General features: G+C 41.3%; 1 protein-coding gene across 3 annotated transcripts in view; it reads left to right on the top strand.

Moving 5' to 3' along the window:
- Positions 1-22991, top strand: part of IQSEC1 (IQ motif and Sec7 domain 1) — a 710112-nt gene that overhangs the window by 652927 nt on the left and 34194 nt on the right. For all 3 annotated transcript variants that reach the window (XM_030568827.1, XM_030568826.1, XM_030568829.1), the window contains exons 6-10: positions 5583-5744; positions 11758-11880; positions 12756-12922; positions 18550-18689; positions 20579-20608. In XM_030568827.1, the coding sequence (XP_030424687.1) occupies positions 5583-5744; positions 11758-11880; positions 12756-12922; positions 18550-18689; positions 20579-20608 (622 nt within the window). The remainder of the gene's footprint in view (positions 1-5582; positions 5745-11757; positions 11881-12755; positions 12923-18549; positions 18690-20578; positions 20609-22991) is intronic.

Here is a 22991-nt window from a genome sequence, read left to right as displayed (position 1 = left end):
AACAACCTTTTAGGTACTTGAAGGTAGTATCATGTCCTCCCTCAGTCTTCTCTTCTCCGAACGAAACTAAACAATCCCAATTGTTTCAATCCCTTATTGGTCATGTTACATAGGACCTGTCATCATTTTTGTTGCTCTCCTTTGGAGGTCATCCAGTTTGTCCACATCTTTCTCAAAAGTGTGCTGCCCAGCACCAGATATAATACTCCAATTGACGCATCATCAGTGCTGAGCTGAGTGGAAAAATTACTACTTTATGTCTTGCTTAGAAGACTTGCTAATACATCCCGAAGTGGTGATTGCTTTTTTGCATCAGTATTACATTTTGACTTGTATTTAGTTTGTGGTCAACAATAACCTCCAGATCTTTTTCTGCAGTTCTCCTACCTAGACAGTCATTTCCCATTTTGTGTTTATGTAACTGATTATTCCTTCCTAAGTGTAATATTTTTGCATTTGTCCTTATTGAATTTCATCCTATTTACTTTAGACCATTTCTCCAGTTTTCAAAATCATTATAGATTCTAATCCTGTCCTCCAAAGTGCTTGCAAGCCCTCATAGCTTGGTATCCTCTGCAACCATTTATAAGTGTACTCCCTATGCCATTATCCAAGCATAATCTTGTTACCTTATCAAAGAACAAGGTAGGTTAGCTTGATGTAATTTTTTCTTGGCAAATCCATGTTGACTGTTACACATTACCTGCTTATATTCCGGGTGCTTACAAACTGATTATTTGAACCTTTATCTTTCTGGGTACTGATGTTAAACTGACTAGTCTATAATTCCCTCGGTTGTCATTTTCCCTCCTTTTTCTTATAGATTTTCTTCTTCCCAGTTCTCTGGGATCTCTCCAGTCTTTTATGAGTTCTTAAAGATAATCACTAATGGTGCAGAGATCTCTTCAGCCAGTTTCTTCATTATTTTGGGATGTATTTCATTAGGCCCTGCCTACTTGAAGACATCTAACTTGTAATTCTTAACTTGTTCTTCCCGTATTTTAGCCTTTGACCCTACCTATCTCATTCATACTTATGTTCCCTATGTTAGTCACCCAATCACTGCTAACCGTTTTGCTGAAAACTGAAACAAAAAAGGCATTTAACACTTCAGCCACTGCTGCCTTTTCTGTTATTGTCTTTGTCTCCTCACTGTGTAATAGGCCTACCCTGTCCTTGGTCTTTCTCTTGCTTCTAATGTATTTGTACAATATTTTCTTGTTACCCTTTGTCTTTAGCTAGTTTCTCATTTTGTGTCTTGGTCTTTCTGATTTTGTTCCTATTCATACTTTGTCATTTGATCTAGTTTTCACTTTTTGCATAACTCTTTTTTGAATTTCAGGTAATTGAAAATCTCCTGGTTATACCAGGATGGTCTCTTGCCATAATTCCTATCTTTCCTGCACACTGAGATAGTTTGCCCTTAATAATGTCTCTTTAAAAACTGCCAACTCTCCTGAACTCTTTTTTCCCTTAGGCATGCTTCCCACGGGATCTTACCCAGTGATGAGCTGCCAAAATGTTAATAACCAGTTCCCTACTCGGTCTTTGGTGGCACTTTGGCGGTGAGTCTTTCAGTGCTGCCGAAGACCCAGAGAGAGTGAACAACCTGCCGCCGAAGTGCTGCTGACAACCCAATAGGGAACCAGTTATTAAGCACTGCTTGGTGAGTACAAGCCCAACCCTCCCCCCCCAATTGCCCCAACCCCATCCACCACCGCCCTGACAGACCCCTGGAACTCCCACACCTATCCAACCCCCCGTTTCCTGTCCACTGACCACTCCCCTAACTGCTCCCTGTCCCTTATCCATCCCCTCCTCCCAGCCCCGACCTGGCCCCATTACCGTGCTGCTCAGGGCAGCATGTATGGATGCCATGCAACCCGCTGGAGCTCGCAGCCCCACCCCCTTACCATGCTGTTCAAAGCAGCAGGAGCTGCAAAGCTGCCCAGGAGCGGTCCAGAGTGCTGGTGATGGGCTCTGCGAGACGGGGAAGGGGCCAGGGGAGCCTCCCCAGCCGGGAGTTCAGGTGGGCTAGGCAGGACAGTCCCACGGGCTGGAGTTTGCCCACCCCTTTAACAACCAGTTCTAAACCAGCTTCTGAATTTAACAACCAGTTCCAGCTCACCACTGATCTTACCTACCAGCCCTCTGAGTTTGCGGAAGTCTGCCTTCTTAAAGCCCATTGTCTTTATTCTGCTTTTTCCCTTCCACCATGCTTTAGTATCACGAACTCTGTCATTTCATGATCACTTGCACCCAAACTGCCTTCCACCATCACATTCTCAACCAGTTTCTCCCTATTTGTCAGAATCAAATCTGGAACACCCTTTTCCTCAGTAGAATCAAGGAAGTGATCATCCATAGCCCATTGCTGCGCTTGGAGTGCATGTATGGGTGTGTATATGCTCCAGCACGAAGTACTCTCTGTGTTAAGTATCTGTCATCAGAAGGTAAATTAAAGGATTTTCACTACGATTGTGGCCACTGGTCTGAAAATGTGTTAGTTACACATCAAAGTTAAAAGATACCAAAAGTTAAGATAATACTGAAGTTAGGAGAATCTCTTTCTTCCTTAGACCATTAATTTGATTGTAATTAGGCTGTTACTAACTTTTTTCTGTTTTAATCTTTTATAAACTTGCTTTATTAGTCCTATTTGCCTCTGCTAGAAGAGTAAATGAACTGTTCGTTCTGTTTGCAGACATCTGTTTGTTGTTGATTATGATAAAGTAGATGTTTTAACTTTTTCCAGAATCCTCCTTAAAATCAGCATCCATTGTCACTCTAGAAATTTCACATCCATCTCTTTGCCCTAAACTTAGATAGAAAAAATATTATGGCTCCTTATTGCTATAACCAGTTTTAAAATTGTACATGGATCACATGTTTTTACTCTTTGGTGCACTAAAGCATCATCTGTGTGAAATAAGTAGTTCACAGGTATCACTATAACAAAACGCCAGAGTATTTCGGACTAACTGGTGGTCTCAGCAGATGAGGCCAGGAATTAGTGGGAAATAGCTGAGAAGGTAGTTTTGGTCTCTATCTTAGAGGTGGCTTCTCCAAGTTTGAGTTGAATCATATTGGTGCATCATTTTGATGAAGCTAACACTACTGCCACCAATACTGTATTGTCATGTGGGTAAATGGCGGCCCTTGTTCTGGGCTCCCAGTCCGAAGCTTTTCACAAGCAGTATTTTCATTTCATACTTTTTATAACCAAATGGAATTTTCTTTTTCAAAATATTTGATTGCTTGACTCACTGCTGATATTTCACTAAGGCATTAAGAAAGGGCAAAATGCCTCCTGCTTCAAATAGCTGTGTAGAATTTGTAGGTCAGTTTTGGAGGCTTTTATCCAGTGTCTGTTAAAGTGATTTCATGTTCCCAGACAAAAAGAAAAGCTTCTGTGAAGAGCAAGACCCTCAGCTGGTGCAAAGTGGTGTAGTTCCATAAGATCTGGCCCAAAATCTCTAAGGCAGCCCCATAGACTCAACACCTTTACACCTTGAATTAGACCCTTTATGCTGTAGGTCTCTAATCTTTATAACAGTCTCTTCTTTTCTTTTGCATTTTTTTAAATCATGGTTCATTTTACTTATAACCATGAGTTTGTGGTTTTCAATATTGTATAAGCAGAAAGGAAAATTCCTGTGTAAATTTTCCTACGTGTAAATGGGGGTTCCAGGACTGTGGATAGATGCCCCTGCTACTCTTTTCATGATCATATTAACATTAATTTTTGGTTTGGGGTTTTTCTTTGAGGGGGGAAGGAGGAAGGCAGGTAAAGTTAAGATTAGCCTAGGAAAAAATATCCAGTATCTTCTCAATCTGCAGAAGATATAGTCTCTGGTGGATGGGAGAAGTCTTACTTTTTTGATTGGTCCTTTGTTTTCCTTGCTTAGCATCTGTGCCAGAATGGAAAGTTCATGAGTTCATTTCACTGCAAATGCTGTGCAGAAACTCAGTTCATTAGTAGAGAAAATTTTCTGTCATAGATTTTGTATGTTTGTGTGTTGTGAAACTAGAAGTTCAGGGAGATCCAGAATTCTGAAGTGTGATTCAAGAATATAAGAATACAGCTCTTAAATATTTTTCGTCTGATGAAATAATCTCTTTTGGACTAGGGGAGGATTATTTTACAAGTTTGTCCTCATGGGGTAATTGCATACACTACTTCTTTGGCTTCAAATGAAAAGAGCCATCAAACTTGATTTAAGAGATTGTAAAACAGAAGTTTTTGAGACTTCTACATTTTAATGAAATATATATATTTTTCTGATCTGCCTAACACTTAGTTGGGCATCAAATGTGTAATAGTGTAATGTCACAGAGCATGGGAACTGAATGCTGGGTTATTTGGTAATGTTATTTTCAGCATTTAAAAAAATGGTGAGGAAAGGGTTGTATGATCATCCTTGTATAAAAATAGCAGGGTCACCTTGTTCTTTGAAATTGATTTCACAAGCATTAAGAAATGCAATATCCTTCAGCTCATCTGGAAAGCTGCAAATTGTTCATTTTTACAAGTGTCCATTGTGTCCTAATTTTTATAAAATAGAGAAGGCGATGAAACTACTGGAGCTGTGAAGGTATTGTATTGCATTACAAACTGTGGACGTCCACTGGGTAGCAGCACTGGAAACATAACCTACTGTTTGTGCTGTGAGCAGGACTTTGTCATTTAAAATGCGAGCAAAAATATATGACTGCCTAAGACACAGATTTATAGCAGGAAATCCTCACCATTTAATATGTTTGTCAGAAAAATAGCTGCGTACTTTTTTTTATTTTTATGGGATCTGAAATCATGCAGAGCTAAATTTGGAGGTGTAGAAAGGAGTGTAAATTACACAGAATTAAATGATTGTGAAGGAATTGGAATCTAATAGAGTCAAAACTGTTGTGATGTATATTTCAAGAAGCTGGAAGAAGTTGTAAATTAAAGGAGGGGGTTACCCCTTCTTTGATTTATGTCTTCTCCCACCTTTGTAGTAGTTGCATTTTCTGTTGCTCTTCTCTTCTTGTCCTTCAGCTTGTGAGATGTACCATTTTAGATGCCTTTTACTTTCTGCGTAATCTGGGATTTAGATATGTTGGTTAGATTTTTTTTTTTTTGTAATTGTTTTCAGAGGACATGGCACTCTCTCATTGATAGCACAAGATGTCTTCAGTTTAGTATCTGATGTTGATGGTCGTTCTAGACCTTGTCTTATGGTGTATTAAGTTCCATAGTATGTCTGAAGCCTCTTACGTGGTGCGATTGGATAGCCTAGCTCCTGGAAAGATCAGGGAGAAGAGTCAACTTAGTTTGGATGAATACTGCAGAAATGCAGTTGGGGAGATTTTTTAGTACCTCTTCACCATGAAGATCTGTTTAAAAGCAAATACACCATTAAAACTAAAACCACTCTATGGGTTTTACAATATGACTACATTTATCTTAAACCTACAGCAGTCCGCCTTCTAACTCAGCCAGTCTAATGTTACTTATGGACAGATGAGGTTTGGGGAAAAACTCAAATGCATATGGGAATGAAGGAAATTAAATAACTGGTTTTATGTTTGTTTCTCCCTAGAAAACCTGAAAAAGGAGTCCAGTACCTAATTGAAAGAGGTTTCGTGCCAGACACTCCAGTTGGTGTCGCCCATTTTCTCCTGCAAAGGAAAGGACTAAGCAGACAGATGATTGGAGAGTTTTTGGGCAACCGACAGAAGCAGTTCAACCGAGATGTATTGGAGTGAGTAGCGTGTGAGGGGATGGGATGGAGCACTCAAGTATTCACGTGTGCTCTGTGGAACACTTAAAGAGGCTAATGCTCACAGAATATTTTGTGTGTGGAATGAAAGTGTTTTCAGAGAAAAAACTGCCAGAATGTAAGGATTAACAAAACAGGCAAAAATAAATATTCTTCCTTACTTGCCAGCAATGCTAACATTTCTCAACAAAACTGATCAAGTAGGACGCTTATAAGGATTTATATACATTATAGAATTCATGTTTACTCTAAATTTGTTGTAATTTCACTGGGGAGGACTGTCTATTAATTTTGAGACCGTTTTCCTTCCTCAAGCTCTGAAATAATTTACTGTGTGAAATTTAAAAAAAATTAAAAAAATTATATGCTACACGACACTTCATCAGTAAAGGAACGTGAAATAACCATTACTATTTCATAGATACACAGGCACTTCTTGTGCTGGCACTTGTCTAATAAGGGTGTCTGAGAACCAGTTTCTTGGAAAGGATTAGATAAAAACCTATTTCAAAAGGAAAGCAAAAGTGGAGCAGCAAATTGCACTCATCAATAGTTTGGTTAAGGTTTTTCAAATACTGTCTGTTAAGGATGGAGGTTGCTTTTGTTTATTTTAAGTGATTTGATATTTCATTTAGCAGCGATTCTTTTCACGACCTGTGTGGATGACTCACTCGCCTAACAAAGCTCGTCGCATCTCACCCTAGATTTATTGTCTTGTGCATATGTGACTTGCATGAAGAATTGCTACTTACTGCACAAACAGCCAGCTAGATGTTTAACAGGCTATGTAACTGCATAGGGTACATGGGGGGGGGGGAGAAATACCCTTTTCCCAGTGTAAAAGGACAAAACAAAAATTATAAGCCCACAGTTGTGGCCAAGACCACAGCAAAAAATTGCTGAGATTTGCATAGAAATAGCGTTTATTGAGGACTGAATGTTTTTCCTGGCTTTAGGGCCTATGGGGGATTTTAAGTTTAAAAACGATTGGAAAATCACTTTCTGAGCCTGGTCAACGGAGGCTTAATTCAGCCCGCAGGGAAAATCTTCCCTTGAGTTTACTGGAGATGAATCCAGCCCTAGGAGCCCCACTCAGCATTGCTAATTCACTAACCTCTTGTAATGTTATCCCAAGTCTCATGGTAGTCAGTATTTCTTTTAAAGCCAAGCTCCAGGAGCCATGTGATTACATGAGAACCTGGGCATTCATTTTTTAAAATAAGTTTCTAGCCCTAATCACTACAGAGAAAATCCCGAACACATGACCCCCCTAAAGCCATAAAAACCAGAAAGCAAAGTAAAAGAACCTCCAAAGTATAATTTTTTTAAATCTCATGATTTTTAAGCCATTTTCATAATTTTGGAGATCTGAGTCATGATTCTGGAAAGCCTGGGATTGGCAGTGCTGCTGCTTTGTAGTATCGTTGCTTACCTAAATGTGGGATGGATCTGTGGGGACCTCTTGTGTTGCACAATACCACATGATGTGGGCAGATTACTGCACATGAACTCTTCCAGTTGCCCATGAAGGTATCGTTGATGTCATCAGCTGACCCAGAACCTGGTACTGTAGGCATAGGCCAGTTGTCCCTAATGGTTAATGTGTCTCTAACTCCATCCTGCCACACCCACCTCGATGAATCATGGACTCTGAAGCCAAAATGGGATTGTATGATCGGGAACATCAGTCACAGGCAGTTTGTTTTTTTTCTCTAAAGCGTGGAAGTTAAATGCACTATGGCAGTGCACAATTTCATGCACCCAAATGAAGCAAATGAAAATGAGGTTCCCACACCAGCTTTTCACTAGGCCTTGTTTCAAATAGATAGATAGTATTTTTTTTCTTACTAAATGTGTAGCTTGATCTGTTACTGTGTGTGCACAAGATTTACAAAGCTGTTGCTGTTAGAACCTCTGTGTCTCAACCGTGCATGCTGAACAGTGTATTAGTATAATGTATTTGCATTTATACACACATCATAGACCTTTGCTTAGAGGAGCCTTTTATTTGTAAACCTTATGGTTCAAGAGCTGCATCTTTACTGTACAAACAGCAGGAGAAGATAACTTAATAGGGAATGTGGGTTCTACACAAAGGTATGCAGTGAAGTTTAGTGACTTGCCCTAAAGAAGTAATAGATTTCAGTTCATTTCACAAGGGAAGAGATACCTCAGTGGTTTGAGCATTGGCCTGCTAAACCCAGGATTGTGAGTTCAATCCTTGAGGGGGCCACTTAGGGATCTGGGGTAAAAATTGATCCTGCCAGTGAAGGCAGGGGGCTGGACTTGACAACCTTTCAAGGTCTCTTCCAGCTCTAGGAGATTAGTATATCTCCAGTTATAAATTCAACAGTTCAGCCAATCAGGCTGGCTATTCAGCAGGCCCATTCTAATCATTCCCTGGATCTGTGCCAATATTAGACTGGGGTGAAGATTTTCCAAGGAAGGCATATTGTCTAATGATCAAAGTAAACTATGATGAGCAAGGAAGAGGCTGGATTCTAACCTAAAATGAGTCATTGATTCACTGTGTGATCTTGGGCAAATCATTTAATCTCACTGTGCTTTGGGCAACATAGCAGAAAATTGGGTAAGAATCTCATTGATAGCCAGATGGTGTATGTTTGATGAGATTTCCTGGATGTGTAAATTGCCAAAAAGGACATCCACCTGCCTATGACCTTCTGACTGTATTTTTGCTGCAGTTAATCTGTTCTTAAAATAACCTGCCCCAGTCATGTTAAGAAAAAAAATTCTGAGGCAGCCCCAAGATAGCATAATTGACTCGCGTATAGCACTGTGAGCGTTGGCAGCAAAAAAGTACAACTGTTTTAACCAAGCTGACCTGCTATTAGGGATGGTCACATGCATTCTTTGTTGCACTACAACAAAACAGTGACTGTTTTTTCTATCTCTGATAAAGACGTGCTATCACACTTAAAATTATATATTAAAAAAATCATACTTGAAACATAATTCCATTCCTTGATTCTCATAACAGCTAAGGTAGTAAAAATAATTTTAAACATTTAGTTACTTTCCATGATTGATGCTTTTATTTTGTGTGCTTGATTATATATTTCATTTGTCATCACGGTGCACTTCCTGGTTCTCATACATGAGCATAAACATGCAAATATTGCATGGGAACATTTAATTGTTTTAAAACGTCTTCACCATGCAATTTTGAAAACCTCCAAGAAAACAATCTACATTTCATGCTCTGGACTGGATCATTGCCATTCTTCAGCTGCTTTGCAGTGTGCCATAATTGGCTAGCTGGGGATTCCCCTAATGTCATAGTCTCCCTGGGTGGCATAGAGTTGACATAATGTCTTGATGCTATACCCCTTGCCAGGATATGAGGTGTGTCAAGGGGCATGGCTAGAGCACTGCAGTATGGTAGGGATCCTTGGCTGCTAAAGTACCCCGTGGTGGCCGTAAGGACACCTTTCTCCCTCCTGCCATGCCATACCAGCACGGCTGAGGATCTGGCTTTCTGTCCGCCCATGTACTTTCTTTTAACAAATGGGATTTGTATTAAAAAACCAAATGTCTAGCAGTGTGAGTGAATAGTTAGATAAAAGTCACAGCATACAAGTGACATGTGGAAAACATGGTGTTGTGTATTACAACCTCCTCCTTTCAGTTAATTCCATTACAGAATTCTTCATAAAACTTCAAGACCATTGTGCTCTCCACAGCAGTACAGTAGGGAGCTAAACCTCAGAGGCAATTGTGGTGTTACACTGATGCAAAAAGCAACTGAGCGGGTTGTTCCTTTGTACCCTCCTTTCTCCACTCTGCATAAAGTCTGCAAAGAAACAGCAGACAGGGAATAGGCACTAGGAAGAAGCCATACTAAGTGACATGTCATCCTCCACACACACAACCCATAAAAATGTAAGAAGACCTGGAGTAAAGATCACAGGAAGCGAATGCTGATTGAAGTTAGTACTTGCAGTTATGAGATCTAGCCACTGGCAGCATAGCTACTGTCTCTCTTGCTGATGAGAGGATGTTGGAAGGATGATGGAGGAAGCTTTCCATTGTACTGCTGGCCAAGGATATTTGGAGACCCAGATACCCCTAATATCTTCACTTTATTTGACTCTACCACCGCTGATCCAGGTGCCTGCAGTTCCAACCCTTTAAAAAAAAACAAAAAAAAGTTCTCCAATGTTGAAGAGACAGTGATGTTCCAAACATCTAGAGTTTACAATAGTGGTTCTGTTGTGTTTGTGGAATCAACATTGTCCTTATAGGGATGAACCTGGAGGAGTGCACAGCTCTTTTGTTTTTCTCCTTGCTCTTTTGCACAGAAGGAAAGCATATGGGCTGAAGTCATTAAAAGGCTTTAGAATTAAACTGTGGTAGCACAGTGCTTCATCTTTCAAAAGAAAAGTGTATGCTAGTCTATCACCGTACAGCAGTACATTTAATAACAAGCCTTTTAACCTGGATCATACTTTATTATGGTAGCATCTGCATTACGGTGCTATAACTTGCAGTGATTCATGCTTGGTTATTAAAACCTAAAAGCCAAGTTAGAATAAAAGGAACCAACGACTCTCTGATTTGAAAGTAGCCTTTAAACAAGGTGTTAGAGCAGGGGTGGGCAAACTTCTTGGCCCGAGGGCCACATCTGGGTATGGAAATTGTATAGTGGGCCATAAATTCTCACAAAATTGGGCATTGGGGTGTGGGAGGACTCCAGCTGGGGGTGGAGGCTCTGAAATGGGACCAGAAATGAGGAGTTCGGAGTGCAGGAGGGGGCTCCAGTTTGGGACAGCAGGTTGGGGTGTGTGGGGAGAGTGGGGGCTCTAGCTGGGGTGCAGGCTCTGGGGTGGGGCTTGAGATGAAGGGTTGGGGGTGAAGGAAGGTGCTCTGGGCTGGGACCGAGGGGTTCAGAGGGTGCGAGGGGGGTTGGGGTGTGGGAGGGGGTTGGGTGCAGGTTCTGGGCAGTGCTTATCTCAAGCAGCTCCTGGAAGCAGCTGCATGTCCTCCCTCTGGCTTCTATGCGGAGTCGTGGCTAGGCGGCTGTGCATGCTGCCCTATCCACGGGCGCTGCCCCTGCAGCTCCCAGCCAATGGGAGCTACGGGGCGGCACTTGAGGTGGGGGCAATGTGCTGAGTCTCCTGGCTGCCCCTACATATAAAAGCTAGAGTGGGGACATGGCTCTTCATGGCTCCCAGAAGCAGAGGCATGGCACATGTGGAGTGGGCAAGCCCCAGGCCCTGATCCCCAGCGGGAGCTCAAGGGCCAAATTAAAATGTCTGGAGGGCCAGATGTGGCCCCCGGGCCATAGTTTGCCCACCCCTGTGTTAGAGTGATGTAGTTTGTTCAGTGATCATCCCATTTTAATAGTTCTCAGTACTGTCTATTCCAAGGAAGAAGATATTTGCCTTGCTGAGCATGAGTAAACTGAAGGATGGGGTGAATGATGAGATGAGATTTATTGCAAAAAAGACCAAAATGTCCCATAAAAATATCATGCAAAGCCACACTGCTGTTTACAAAAAAAAAAAAAAAAAAAAAAAAATTGCATCCACAGCCGCTTGGTACAGTATATCCTATTTTCTGCAGCTGTTTGAGTCAGTATTTTAATCCATATGGCATCTTTTATTATTATTAGAGGTGCCTGGTGATAATTTGCTGATTTGAGAGCACAAGACTGATAATGATTCGTGACAGTGTGGAGTTTTTTACATTGATCAGCGTCCATCACATAGGCAGCTCTGCAATAAAGAGTAATAATGGCTTGTTCACAGCTACTCTTCCCCCACCGGCCCACTCCCAGTTGATCAATTTCTTACAATTCTCCTCTCACGCTTTCATGGACAATTACTGGTGTTCTGAGATGCATTTGTGGCTTTGTATTTTACTAGAACTGGGAGTAGCTGAAGCCACTCAGCTTTTTTTCCTATATAATGTATTTTGAAAAAAATATATTGTTGGAAGGGCAAAGAACAAATGAGAATGTGTTTTGTCCTAGCTGCGTTGTGGATGAGATGGACTTCTCAGCAATGGAACTGGATGAAGCACTCAGGAAATTTCAGGCTCATATCCGTGTTCAAGGAGAAGCTCAGAAAGTAGAACGACTCATTGAAGCTTTTAGGTATGGCACTGAAATAAGTTGTCAGAGCACCTGACATGATCCAGCTGTCACATGTGAGACGAAGAGATTGGGTAGAGTTAGGCTATTCCCTGCTTTATTAAGCTGCCTTTGAGAATAATCGGGGGGATTTATGCAGTTAAATGACGGAAGGTGTTTACTTTTATACATTAAATATAGAATAAGGAAGTTTTGTGTGCCATTGCTAATGCATATTGTTCATGTAATTATTTTTATTATGCATTTATATAATATAAGCTGTGCTTTTAAACAGAAAAATTCTCTCCAAAATCAGTTTGATTGGTAAGATTTTTTTATTTTAAACTTCAGATATCTGTCCCTGAAAATTAACTCTTGTAATTTATGAGCTTGGTTTCTGTACCTTGAGGCATTGGACTTTGTTTACTTTTTACAGTATCTCCATGTACTTTTTTTAACCTTTTGTTAAGCAGTTTAGCACAGTGGGGCAAAGAGCATTAATTTGTGAAAACCCACACAAATGTTCTTTATTGTGGAAGGAAAAAATGTAAAGCATCTAAAATATAAATGTAAAAATCCTGGCCAGATCCTCAGCTGCTGTAAGCTGGTGTAGCTCCACTGACGTCAGCGGAATATCGAAGTTAATGAATCTATCTGAAATGAGGATCTGGCCTGGCCAATGAGTTTACTGGTTGTAAAATGGAAAACTTAAGCCTTTAGCATTCTAGGATGTTAATTCTGAGAATGTGATTGGGCAGAGAAGTACTACAGAAAACTAAATGTGTATGAAGCATAAAGGATACCAAACTCGACATCTTGAATGTAACCATTCATTGATTTGGTTTTGGTCACACAGCATTTCTTAACGCTAGCTGACTTCCCCCCTTTGTTTCTTACAGCCAGCGATACTGTATCTGCAATCCCGGCGTTGTGAGACAGTTCCGAAATCCTGATACCATCTTCATCCTAGCTTTTGCAATCATATTGTTAAACACAGACATGTATAGCCCAAATGTGAAACCAGAACGCAAGATGAAGCTTGAAGATTTTGTTAAGAATCTAAGGGGTGAGAAAATTTGAATGATTGTCAGCAGAGCTTTTTATTTTTTAGGGAAATTATCTCATATCTGATATAGCATATCTGAAGTAGGTTTGCTTTTAGGATGGCTAGGGAAATTATATATTAAAGTTTAGTGTGTGTGTGTGTGTGTGTGTGTGTGTGTTTCCCTAGTCATCCTAAAAGCCAACCTACTTCAGATACTATCCAAGACAAAGATAAAATATATAGAGCCTGCTTGTGATTTTACTTACATTGCTTTTACAGTGCTGTGAATATATTGACTTCAGCAATGTTATCCCTAAAATAATGTAAAAACAGAATTAGGTTTGTAATCCTTCATCATCCACATTCCATCATCATTGTAAAGAACTTCTATCCAGTCTTTTATTCCCAGCTCCCTTGAGATATGTTATAAGTATCTTCTATCTTGTATTCACATCTCTGTAATGTGCCAGTTTCCTGGATATAATTGAAACTTGGCATGTTGGCACCCTTTGTGTACGTCAGGTGGCAGCTCATAAAGTTTGTAATTTTACAAACATGAACGAGGCTGAATAAACCCTATGATATAGTAAAGTTGTCCAACAAGTGAAATAAGGTACAAGAGATCAGTAGTGTTTAATGGATGATATAGCCAGTGTTTGTGAAGGGGGGACTACAGTGTGTAGACAGGGAGGGGTAACTACGTTGTAAGCCCACTAATGACTTCTGTACGCATACCTTTTTGTTAAGTGTTTCTGTCTCTGTTGACCAGTCCATCACCAAGACCACTGGTCCATGTTGCTGACAGAATTGCAGAAGTAGGACCTTTTGCAGCATTCTCCAAAATCTTGAGTTTTATTTTTAAAATGAAGTTTCTTTCACTGCCTCATTTCAAAGGAAACTTTCAGGATAAACTTTTCTGTGTGTTGCCAGACAGACAAGTTAGTCCTCCATGAACCAAGAACTCTCCCACTCATTTTAAGGAGAGTTAATGTGGAAGCTGCATATCCATGATGATTATTCACGTTCTCAGAGATGGAAATTAACAACTTTGTTTTTTAGACCCATCCATCAAATGTTACCGTAGATAACTTATGCTGTGAACACATAAATATGTATAAAAGTCTGGAAAATAATCAGTGTGCTGTGCTGAAGGCCTTCTGAAATAAACAGAGGCTTTAACCTCCTTAGAAAAAGTCAGTTCTAACGCCCTTGTAAAATTCAAGTGGGAAGGGAACTGAAACCCAGCTAAGCCAATTGCATTGAATTCTGCATCTGTGTGGATGTAGAATCCCCATTCCATGACTTGGAGAGTTATCTCCAGTCAAAAGACTTAATCTGTCCTCCAGCCTTTGGCACTCTGAAACCCACAGTCAGATCCCACATCTTCCTGCTCTTCTGCTTTCCTGGTTCACCAAATCTGTATCCCATACCTCCCCACATTATATGCTGGTTCCCTGCCAAGAAATGCAAAATCTTGTCCCATTTACCAGAGCGTGGCTTGTTAGAAAGAAATGCAATATTATTTTAAAATGTTTTAATTCCCTCTACCTTTTGCTTGCAAGTCCAGCTCCAGTACTGTCCTAAACTGTCTCTGTGTGCCAGACTGTGCCTGTTAGACACAAGCCCAGCTACCCCCTACTCAGCTTGAGTTGAACTCAGGAGGAGTGGACACACTGCAGCATGTATATGGGAAGTGTATGGCTCAGTATCCACGGTTCCATAGTGGCCAGCTCCGCTAGGGTGCCTTACCTTTTTCCTGCCCCACACCTTTTCAGGTTGTTTATGTCCCAGGGGGCACTAGGAGGGACTGTGATTATCTCTAGTCCTTGCATGAAGGGCACAATAAAGAGAAGGCTGCTTATGCTTACACTCCCCAACCTCAACTCCCATACAAGGGTCAGACACAGTCCAATCCATAGTGTTTCTTCTGCTTGGTAGCATTTGATTGTGACAGAGTGTGGGCTCAGTGCAGTAGCAGACTAGACACAGGAGCTACGCGGCAGTAAGCACAAACATACTGGCTGTTAAAAAACAAAATCAAAAAACCACACACCTTTTCCTCCATAGCACAGAGTAGTTATCCGCATGGCAGGAAGAGGGCAGTGAAGTTCATTAGTGGCTACTGGCCAGACTTTGGCAACTGTCTGAATTATTCATATCTACAGATGCAGTTGGTTCATCTTGATGCTGATTAAGTCATGGATACTGATGCATTCTGGAATTTCAGATCTTGACAATGAAAGTGTCAGTTGTCCATTTTGTTCCCTGTAAATCCGTATCACATGCTATCCTTGGCAGACATTTTAGTGTAAGGTGCAAGCTAAACAAGATTAAATTTAGTATTGTCATTTTAGCTAAAAGTCTACAAAAGAATAAGGTTGAAAATGGCCCAATACTTCTACCTTTTATAGTCCTTTAACAGCTATGTTCTTGACTGTTTTATCAGAGCTAGAGTGCTTCTAGAGGCTCCCTCTTACTGGATCCTTACTATCGCTTTTTATGTATAATTTTTGTCAGAGACAGGGGTGGCTCCAGGCCCCAGCACCCCAAGTGCATGCTTGGGGTGGCAAGCCACGGGGGGGACGCTCTGCCGGCACCGCGAAGGCGACAGGCAGGCTGCCTGCGGAGGGTCCACTGGTCCCATGGCTTCGGTGGACTTCCCGCAGCTGTGCCTGCGGAGTGTCTGCTGGTCCCGCAGCTTCAGCGGACGCCTGCAGGAGGTCCGCCGAAGCCGCAGGACCAGCGGACATAGGCGGCAGGTTATATGGGCTCGAGGTGCCCGGGCTCCAGGAATGTTCAGGACCGGGTGCCCTGCTCCAGCAATATTTGGAGCTGGGTCTCTCCCCTGGCCCTGCCTGGATCGGGCCCGAACCCGGCCCTGGCCCCCAAGGGTCTCCCCCCACCGCCCCGCCCCTCTGCATCCCTGCCTGGAGCGGGTCCCAGCCTCCGCCTTCCACCCCTCCCCCTGCGTCCCACCTCCGCCGTGTCCTTGCCTGTTCGTGCTGCCAGAGATCGGCTCCTGGCAGAACTGCTGTCTGCTGCCCCAGGGTCCTAGTGCCTGCCATCCACTAATGGCAAGGCAGGCTGCCCTTACCCTGAGCCTCTCCAACGCCCCAAACCCTCATCCTCAGCCCCAACCCTCATCCCCCTGCACCCTGATCCTCATCCCCAGCCAGAGCCCTCATCCCCCTGCACCCTAATCCTCTGCCCCAGCCAGAGCCCTCATGCCCCCACACCCTGATCCTCAGCCCCAGCCAGAGCCCTAACCCCCCGCACCCTGATTCTTATCCCCAGCCAGAGCCCTCATCCCCCTGCAGCCTGATCCTCTGCCTCAGCGTGCACCACCTCCCCCTTCCTACACCCCCACCCTCAGCTGAGCCTGCACCCAAACTCTGTCCCAAAGCCTGCACCCCTCACCCCCTCCTGCACACCCACCCCCTGCCCTAGCCCAGAGCCTGCACCCAGCACCCAAACTCCATCCAAGAGCCTGCACCCCCACCCCTTCCTACACCCCCAGCACCAGCCCAGAGCCTGCACCCAAACTCCATCCCAAAGCCTGCAGCCCTCACCCCCTCCTGCATACTCACCCGTGCCCCAGCCCAGAGCCTGCACCCACCACCCAAACTCCTTCCCAAAGCCTGCACCCCTCCTGCACCCTAATCCCCAGCCCAGGACCTGCACCCCAGACCTCCCCCCTGAAACTCCACCCAGAGCCTTAGGCAGGTGGAGGCGGAGTTTGAGGGGGCAGAGTTGGGGGGGTGGGTTCTGGGCACCACCAAAATTTCTATAAACTTGCCTCCCATGCCAGCGGACCCTCCGCAGGCAAACTACCGGAGGCAGCCTGCCTGCCGTGCTTGGAGCAGCAAAATCCCTAGAGCTGCCACTGCATAGAGAGCAGTTTAGTAGGCTATATTGTTCCTAACTTTTAATGAATGGGTCTTCAGCTGTGGTCTGTGGAGCATTTGCAGCTGCTCGCATGGTGCAAGCTCCCCCTTGCTGCCAGCTGCTAAGAAAAGATTAAATACTGTCATCAGGCTACTTATGTAAGCAATTGCTGTAGTTGCCACAGGGATGTTATGTGTTTGCAAATGGGAAAGAAGGTGATCATGAATGGAAGGGGAGATACCTGTTAAGATGTGGTCCAGCCTGTATTAAAGTGTTTGAGGTCCCCTGCTTTTAATCACTCACCAGATTTGATGTGCAAAAGGTCTATTTGGATTCTGTCCATGAAAGTTAGGAATTCAGGAGCAGCTTCCAGGATTCTGTCACACTTGTTAGAATACTCACAATAATTATTCAGTATTAAAAATTAAAACAGCATGATAACAAGACTGATGTGAACTAGTGTAAAATGCTCCTCTAGAGTAAACTGCATTCTCTTAAAAATTAATATTAAAAGAAGAAATGATTAGCTAAAATTATTGTAATCATTAACCAGCACACTTGTATGATAGGTGTCTAACATCATTTCAAACTAGATAATAGTTATTAATTATGGTAAAAGATCTAGCAAATGAGATGGGTGAGAGAGAGAATAATGTGTATTATTAGTTTGATTTGTATAAGATATCTGGCTATGACAAATGAGAAGTTTCATTAAAAATGGGAGAGAAAAGTATTTGATCTGGGACGTGGGATTCAGAACTTCTGGTTCACTAGTTCAAATCCAGCTGAGGTCATTAGTGACCAAAAGTCACTAGAATGTGAAAACTGTTAAGTAACTTTTGTGAAATGAGTCAGATTCCCTGGGACTCTGTGTTGGTGCAACGGTTGACCTACCCAGGCAGGTCAGCTTGCAGAATGAGGTCCTCAGGGTGCTCATTCCCTTCCTGCCAGATAAGTGTCCACATCACCAAAACCACCACCACAATTCACATTGTTTGGTTGGCACCCTTGCTGGTAGCCTCCACAGAGAGGCCAAGGACTGAATGGACACACAGACTGCACTCTCATTTTGCCTGTAGAGCAGGTCAGGCCTGAGGAGCATTGGTGAGGCAGATTGGAATGGTTGCACTGGTTCCACCCTATGCGATGCTGTTCTGGGGACAAAGGTAGAATTTAGTGTCCAAGAGCATTATCTGGTAACATTCATCTGCATTAAATTCACTTAAACTTTAAGACAGTGGGTTTTGTTTTTTGTTTTTTTTTCATCTGTCTTAGTAGCTATGAAGGTTTGCTTGGGGAATTACTCTTGTTGTGGGCAAATTTTGCTATAGTAATTTAAAAAAAAATCAAAAGTATAATTGACAATTAAAATATTTCAATCGGTGGATGTATGGTGGCGATGAGGGGGTGAAAGGTAATACTTTATATTTTAATATAACTGGTTTCTTCTTCTGTAAGATTGGCAAAATGACAGTGAATAAGAAAAGGGCTTAGACTCTCTCAACTACTTGTTGGCTGGAAGATTATTTGACTATATTGGGTCATGGAACAGAATTACTTAGATTAGCAGGTATATCATCAATCCATATAAACAGGGCAACACCTTCTTTATGGTCAGTAAGGTAAACAAACAGTACATGTGTCCTTACCTTGTTCTTGCTAAGAAGCCCACTTTATTGAGCTGTAAGTGTGGAGAGGAGCCACTGTTTGCTAGTCAGGTCATTGTAAGTCAAAGTGGTAATGAGAGCTGTTGGTTTCTGCAGGCGTAGATGATGGTGAAGATATCCCACGAGAGATGCTGATTGGAATATACGAGCGAATCCGCAAACGGGAACTGAAGACAAACGAGGATCATGTATCCCAGGTCCAAAAGGTCGAAAAACTCATTGTAGGAAAGAAACCAGTAAGTTAATTTTGCACTTAAACTAAAGCTGATTATGCCATATGACTGAGAGTTGCAGAACAAGGGATACTCATACCTGAGGCTTTGTGTAAATATAAATTAGACTGGACAATGACAAAATATGGGAAGTATGTCAATGTAATAAAATTGCTACAAACATGGCCTTGTTTTCATAACTTTCACTAAACAAGTGAACATTTCTCTGCACTCTAGCCTGGATGGTAGTGCGCATCTGTGCATGGTGAGGTTATGAATATTACATTTTTTTAAAATAAAGATAATAAAATATATCTGTTTTACCCACATATTCTCCCTGTTAGTTTCAATCCTGAACTTTGGCTCTGAAATGTCTGCATTTTAATCACTTTCTGTGATTATATTTCAAAAGGACTGGAGCAGGTTGCTGCAAAGTGATGTCTTATAAAGCTGAAATACATTTTTCTACCTTTAATTAAAGATTTTGGTCATGTCAGTATTTCCTCCTCCTTAAAACAGGCTGTACAAGGCAGTATTTAAAAGAGAGGCGATCAGTTTTGGAGACTGATGTAATCCTGTGGTCTAAGAGCCAATCTGGGAACCAGGTTCTCTTGAGTTCTAATGCCTATTCTGACACTCGCTCCCTCCCTCTCTAGGCTTTTGCAATTCACTTAACTCCTCTTCCTCAGGTTCTCTAGCTGTAGGAACGGGATAATAATATTTACTTAGTTCACAAAAGTGCTGAGTATGATTCTGACTGTTTTGTACTTAGCCATTGATTTCTATCCAGGGATCTTGAAGTGCTTCACGATCATGAATTAATTTCTCTTCACAACATCCCTGTGTGGGGGAGAAGTATTTTTAATCCCCTTTTTAGAAATGAGGCAACTGAGGCACAGAAATTCATGTCAACATTTTCAAAAATGTCCACTAATTTGGGGTGCCCTGGTTTTTGGATCCCCCGAAACCTGCAGCTGAAGTCAGTGGGGCTCCTGGTACTCAACACTTCTGAAAGTCAGGCCCCCGGGTTTCTCATGTTGGGTGCCTTTTGAAAATGACTTGCCTAAAGTCACATAAGAGATCTATGATAAAGCTGGAAGTAGAACCCAAACCTTCTAACTCCCATACCTCAATCAGCTGATTCCTAAGGTTGTGCTGCAGTTTTTAATGGATCCTTGTTTTCCGTTTGAGTTTCAGCTTGTTACCTGCCATAGGGCATTTTAGGTGAGTAAGGACAGATTAGAAGCTGAGGAAGGATTTCCAGATTTGCCCAATTATTTGTAAAGAACTTTGAAGATTGATGCTAAGTATTATTTATCTAACCTGAGACTATCCCAGTTGGTTTAAAACATATCACAGAAAAATATGGATTAGAGCCTGTTTCCTATTTCCAGTGTGGGGGAATTAGGGCATGAGGGAGAACTGAAGACCCCCTGGAAGAACTGTTGGAAGGTGTCACCAAATATGAAAAAGCTAATAGTGTCTTACACCATATGCTTAAGGGGGAAAGGAAAAACTTCTTGACTGTTCTATAGTAAGTGTTAAGGGCACGGGTGGTGTCATATTTACTGTCATATAAAACTTTCAGTTGACAGTAACGTATGTATTTCTGCTCCTGTCTGGTTCAGGCACATAGCATTCCAGACACAGGGCTTGATCTTGCAGTGTGCTGAGCCCATGCAGTAAATGGAGTTAGAGACACTTAACAGCCTTTCTGGAAGCAGTGGTTTTTCATAGAATCAGGTGCATTTGATGAGAATTTTTTTACTGTGTGAAAGAAAATGCGGGAAATAGCCACCTATTTTACTTTATAGGCGTTTACTCATAGTAAGACCATGGAGTATTTACTTGCTATGATACAGTACTGTGTTTCTCTGAAGTTTAACAAACTTTTATATGTCTTTCTACTGTAGATTGGATCTCTACATCATGGACTTGGTTGTGTAGGTATTCCTTTTCATATTGATTCATGCTTTGTAAATCACACTAATCAGAAGCAGTTTAATATTCAGGATTATCCCTTACTAACACTAATATATTTCTGCTATATTTTTGACTTTCTCAAAATGTAGGCTTCTTACAGTTGATTTATCTTTTAAGCAAACCTTTCTCACTGTTGACTTAGCAAAAACATGCCAAAACTTCCTGCAGAAGTCAGTTCATGCTCTAAGGTATAAAGATTTGCTAAGAATTAAAAAATTTTCTTTGTGTAGTTTGTTTGTAATTCATTGCCCAGAGTTTTTTAGATTTTGTTTTTTCTTATGCTCTGTCTTTTTATTTGTGCATTACTAATGCAAATTATCACCAGACTATCATGCCCTATGCAGAAATGAAAATTGCATTGATTCTGCCCCAAAAGGCATGCCCTATCACCTAGCTCTCACTTCATCAACCATTCCTTGTATGTTTCAGTATTTGTTGTTTGTTTCCTAGGAGGATATTGCCAATTAATTTGCAGCTCTTTTTTCAAAGGTAGATGAGTACAACAGGCATACAAACTGAAGTCCGACACAAATTCAATTATATTCTTAAAACTGAATCTCCTTATGAAGTGTTCCACTTATTTTAATCTCAGGCTAGTGTTGCCAATAATAGTAAAAAACGTTTAAAAAAATTTTTTTAAGGCAATGAAAAGCAAATATAAATGCTAATTCCCCATCACCTGACTTAACTTTGTACTGTATTTGTAACGTAGCACCTTCTGTCAAAAGATTAGATGTCATTTTACAAATTTGACTCTTAATGTTTTTTTTCATTATGATCATTTTCCTTTGCATTAATATTTTACCTTAGGATGATCCAGAGAATGTTCTTCCCTATTACTTCTCATTTGCATTGCTTTTAATCTGCTTGCCTCCTGCTCTTCTTGCATGAGCAGTCAACATGGAAGCCTTGTTAGAGTGGTGGAAAGCTTTGTTTCATAGTCTAATAAAGTATCTATTAGTACTTCCTAGGTGTTTGTTTAGAAATGCCTGCAGACTATGGAAATACTCTGAAGGACTCTTCTGTTGATTTAAGAATGAATACATTTTCCTTTCAGTTAAATTCCATATGTAGGTCTCACTGTAGTTAACTCTACATTAATTAGGCTCAATTTACTTAGTCTGTTGTCTTGCAGTGGCAGATGCCAGGCTGCCAGCCCCAAGGGGAAGTAAGTCTGTCTGGAGATGGGGGAAATGCAGCAACATAACCCACCTCTAAGTCCTCTCTGGTGGGAGCCCATGACCGCTTGTCCAGCACCAAAAGTGGGCGGGATAACCTTGAGGGAAAACTGATTCAGCACCTTTTCTCTAGCATTCTCTGCCAGCCGATTCCTATAGAGCATTAGCCAGGTTTTAAAACTGTCCTCCCCTGGCAAAACCCCCAGGAAAATAAGTACCATAATTAATACAATGCCACAGGAGTATTAGGGGTGAAATTCTGGCACAATTGGTGTCAGTGGCAAAAATCTCATTGATTTTAAGGGCAGGATTTCACCCAATGAAATAACAAAGTGGAGGGGAAAGTGTCCATGTGTCAGTTTCTATATTAAAATATAGGCCATGAACAAGTTTTAAGAACCACTGATTTAAAGGAATAATGTGTACTTACTAATAATCTCTGCTTTTCAGCTTCCTTGGCCTAATAAACCATACTGTTCCCATACAGAATCAGAGGATGTAATAAAATAGTTCGTTTAAAATAAGAAAAACAAGTCTAGGTACAAAGGAATATTCTATGCTTTACATGAAAATATAAATTTAAAACATCCCTTTTTTAATATGATTGGCAGAATAATCTTATTTGCATTTGAAAGACATGAAGTCTCAGTAGATTCAGAATAACTATTTTCTGTAGATGTTGTAGGCAGGAATGTTTCGAGGAAGAAAGCGGGAAGTAATTATCGGTTTTCTTATCAGCATGAGAAAAGAAGTCAGACTGAAGATGCATTTACTTTTTCCTGATGTGCATGCCACCTTGCCTTGATCTCACAAATGTACAGATTGAATTAAACAATTAAAAAACAAATAAAAAACAAAACAAAACACCAAAGCCTGGTGTATTCGCCATCTGATAAAAGGTGAAATAATTTTGCATCCCGTGTTATTTGGTATTAGATATTTAAAAGTGTGCAGCAAAATGGAAACACTTTGCTTTGTGATCACACTTTCTGCTTTATTTTACTCAATGTTTTATAGCTATATAAACTAAGGTTTGCTCTTTCTCCTATTAAAGTCAGTAGCAAAACTCCCATTGGCTTCAATGTGCAGGATACAAGTCCCTACAGAATATCTGACTTAATTATTTAATTATGTTGTGGATCTGTTGCAACTTTGCAGCAGATAT

This window comes from Gopherus evgoodei, chromosome 7 (assembly GCF_007399415.2).
Source record: "Gopherus evgoodei ecotype Sinaloan lineage chromosome 7, rGopEvg1_v1.p, whole genome shotgun sequence".
Taxonomy (NCBI): Eukaryota; Metazoa; Chordata; order Testudines; family Testudinidae; genus Gopherus; species Gopherus evgoodei.
The sequence above is the reverse complement of the archived record's forward strand: the minus strand, read 5'-3'. Positions and strand labels throughout refer to the sequence as shown.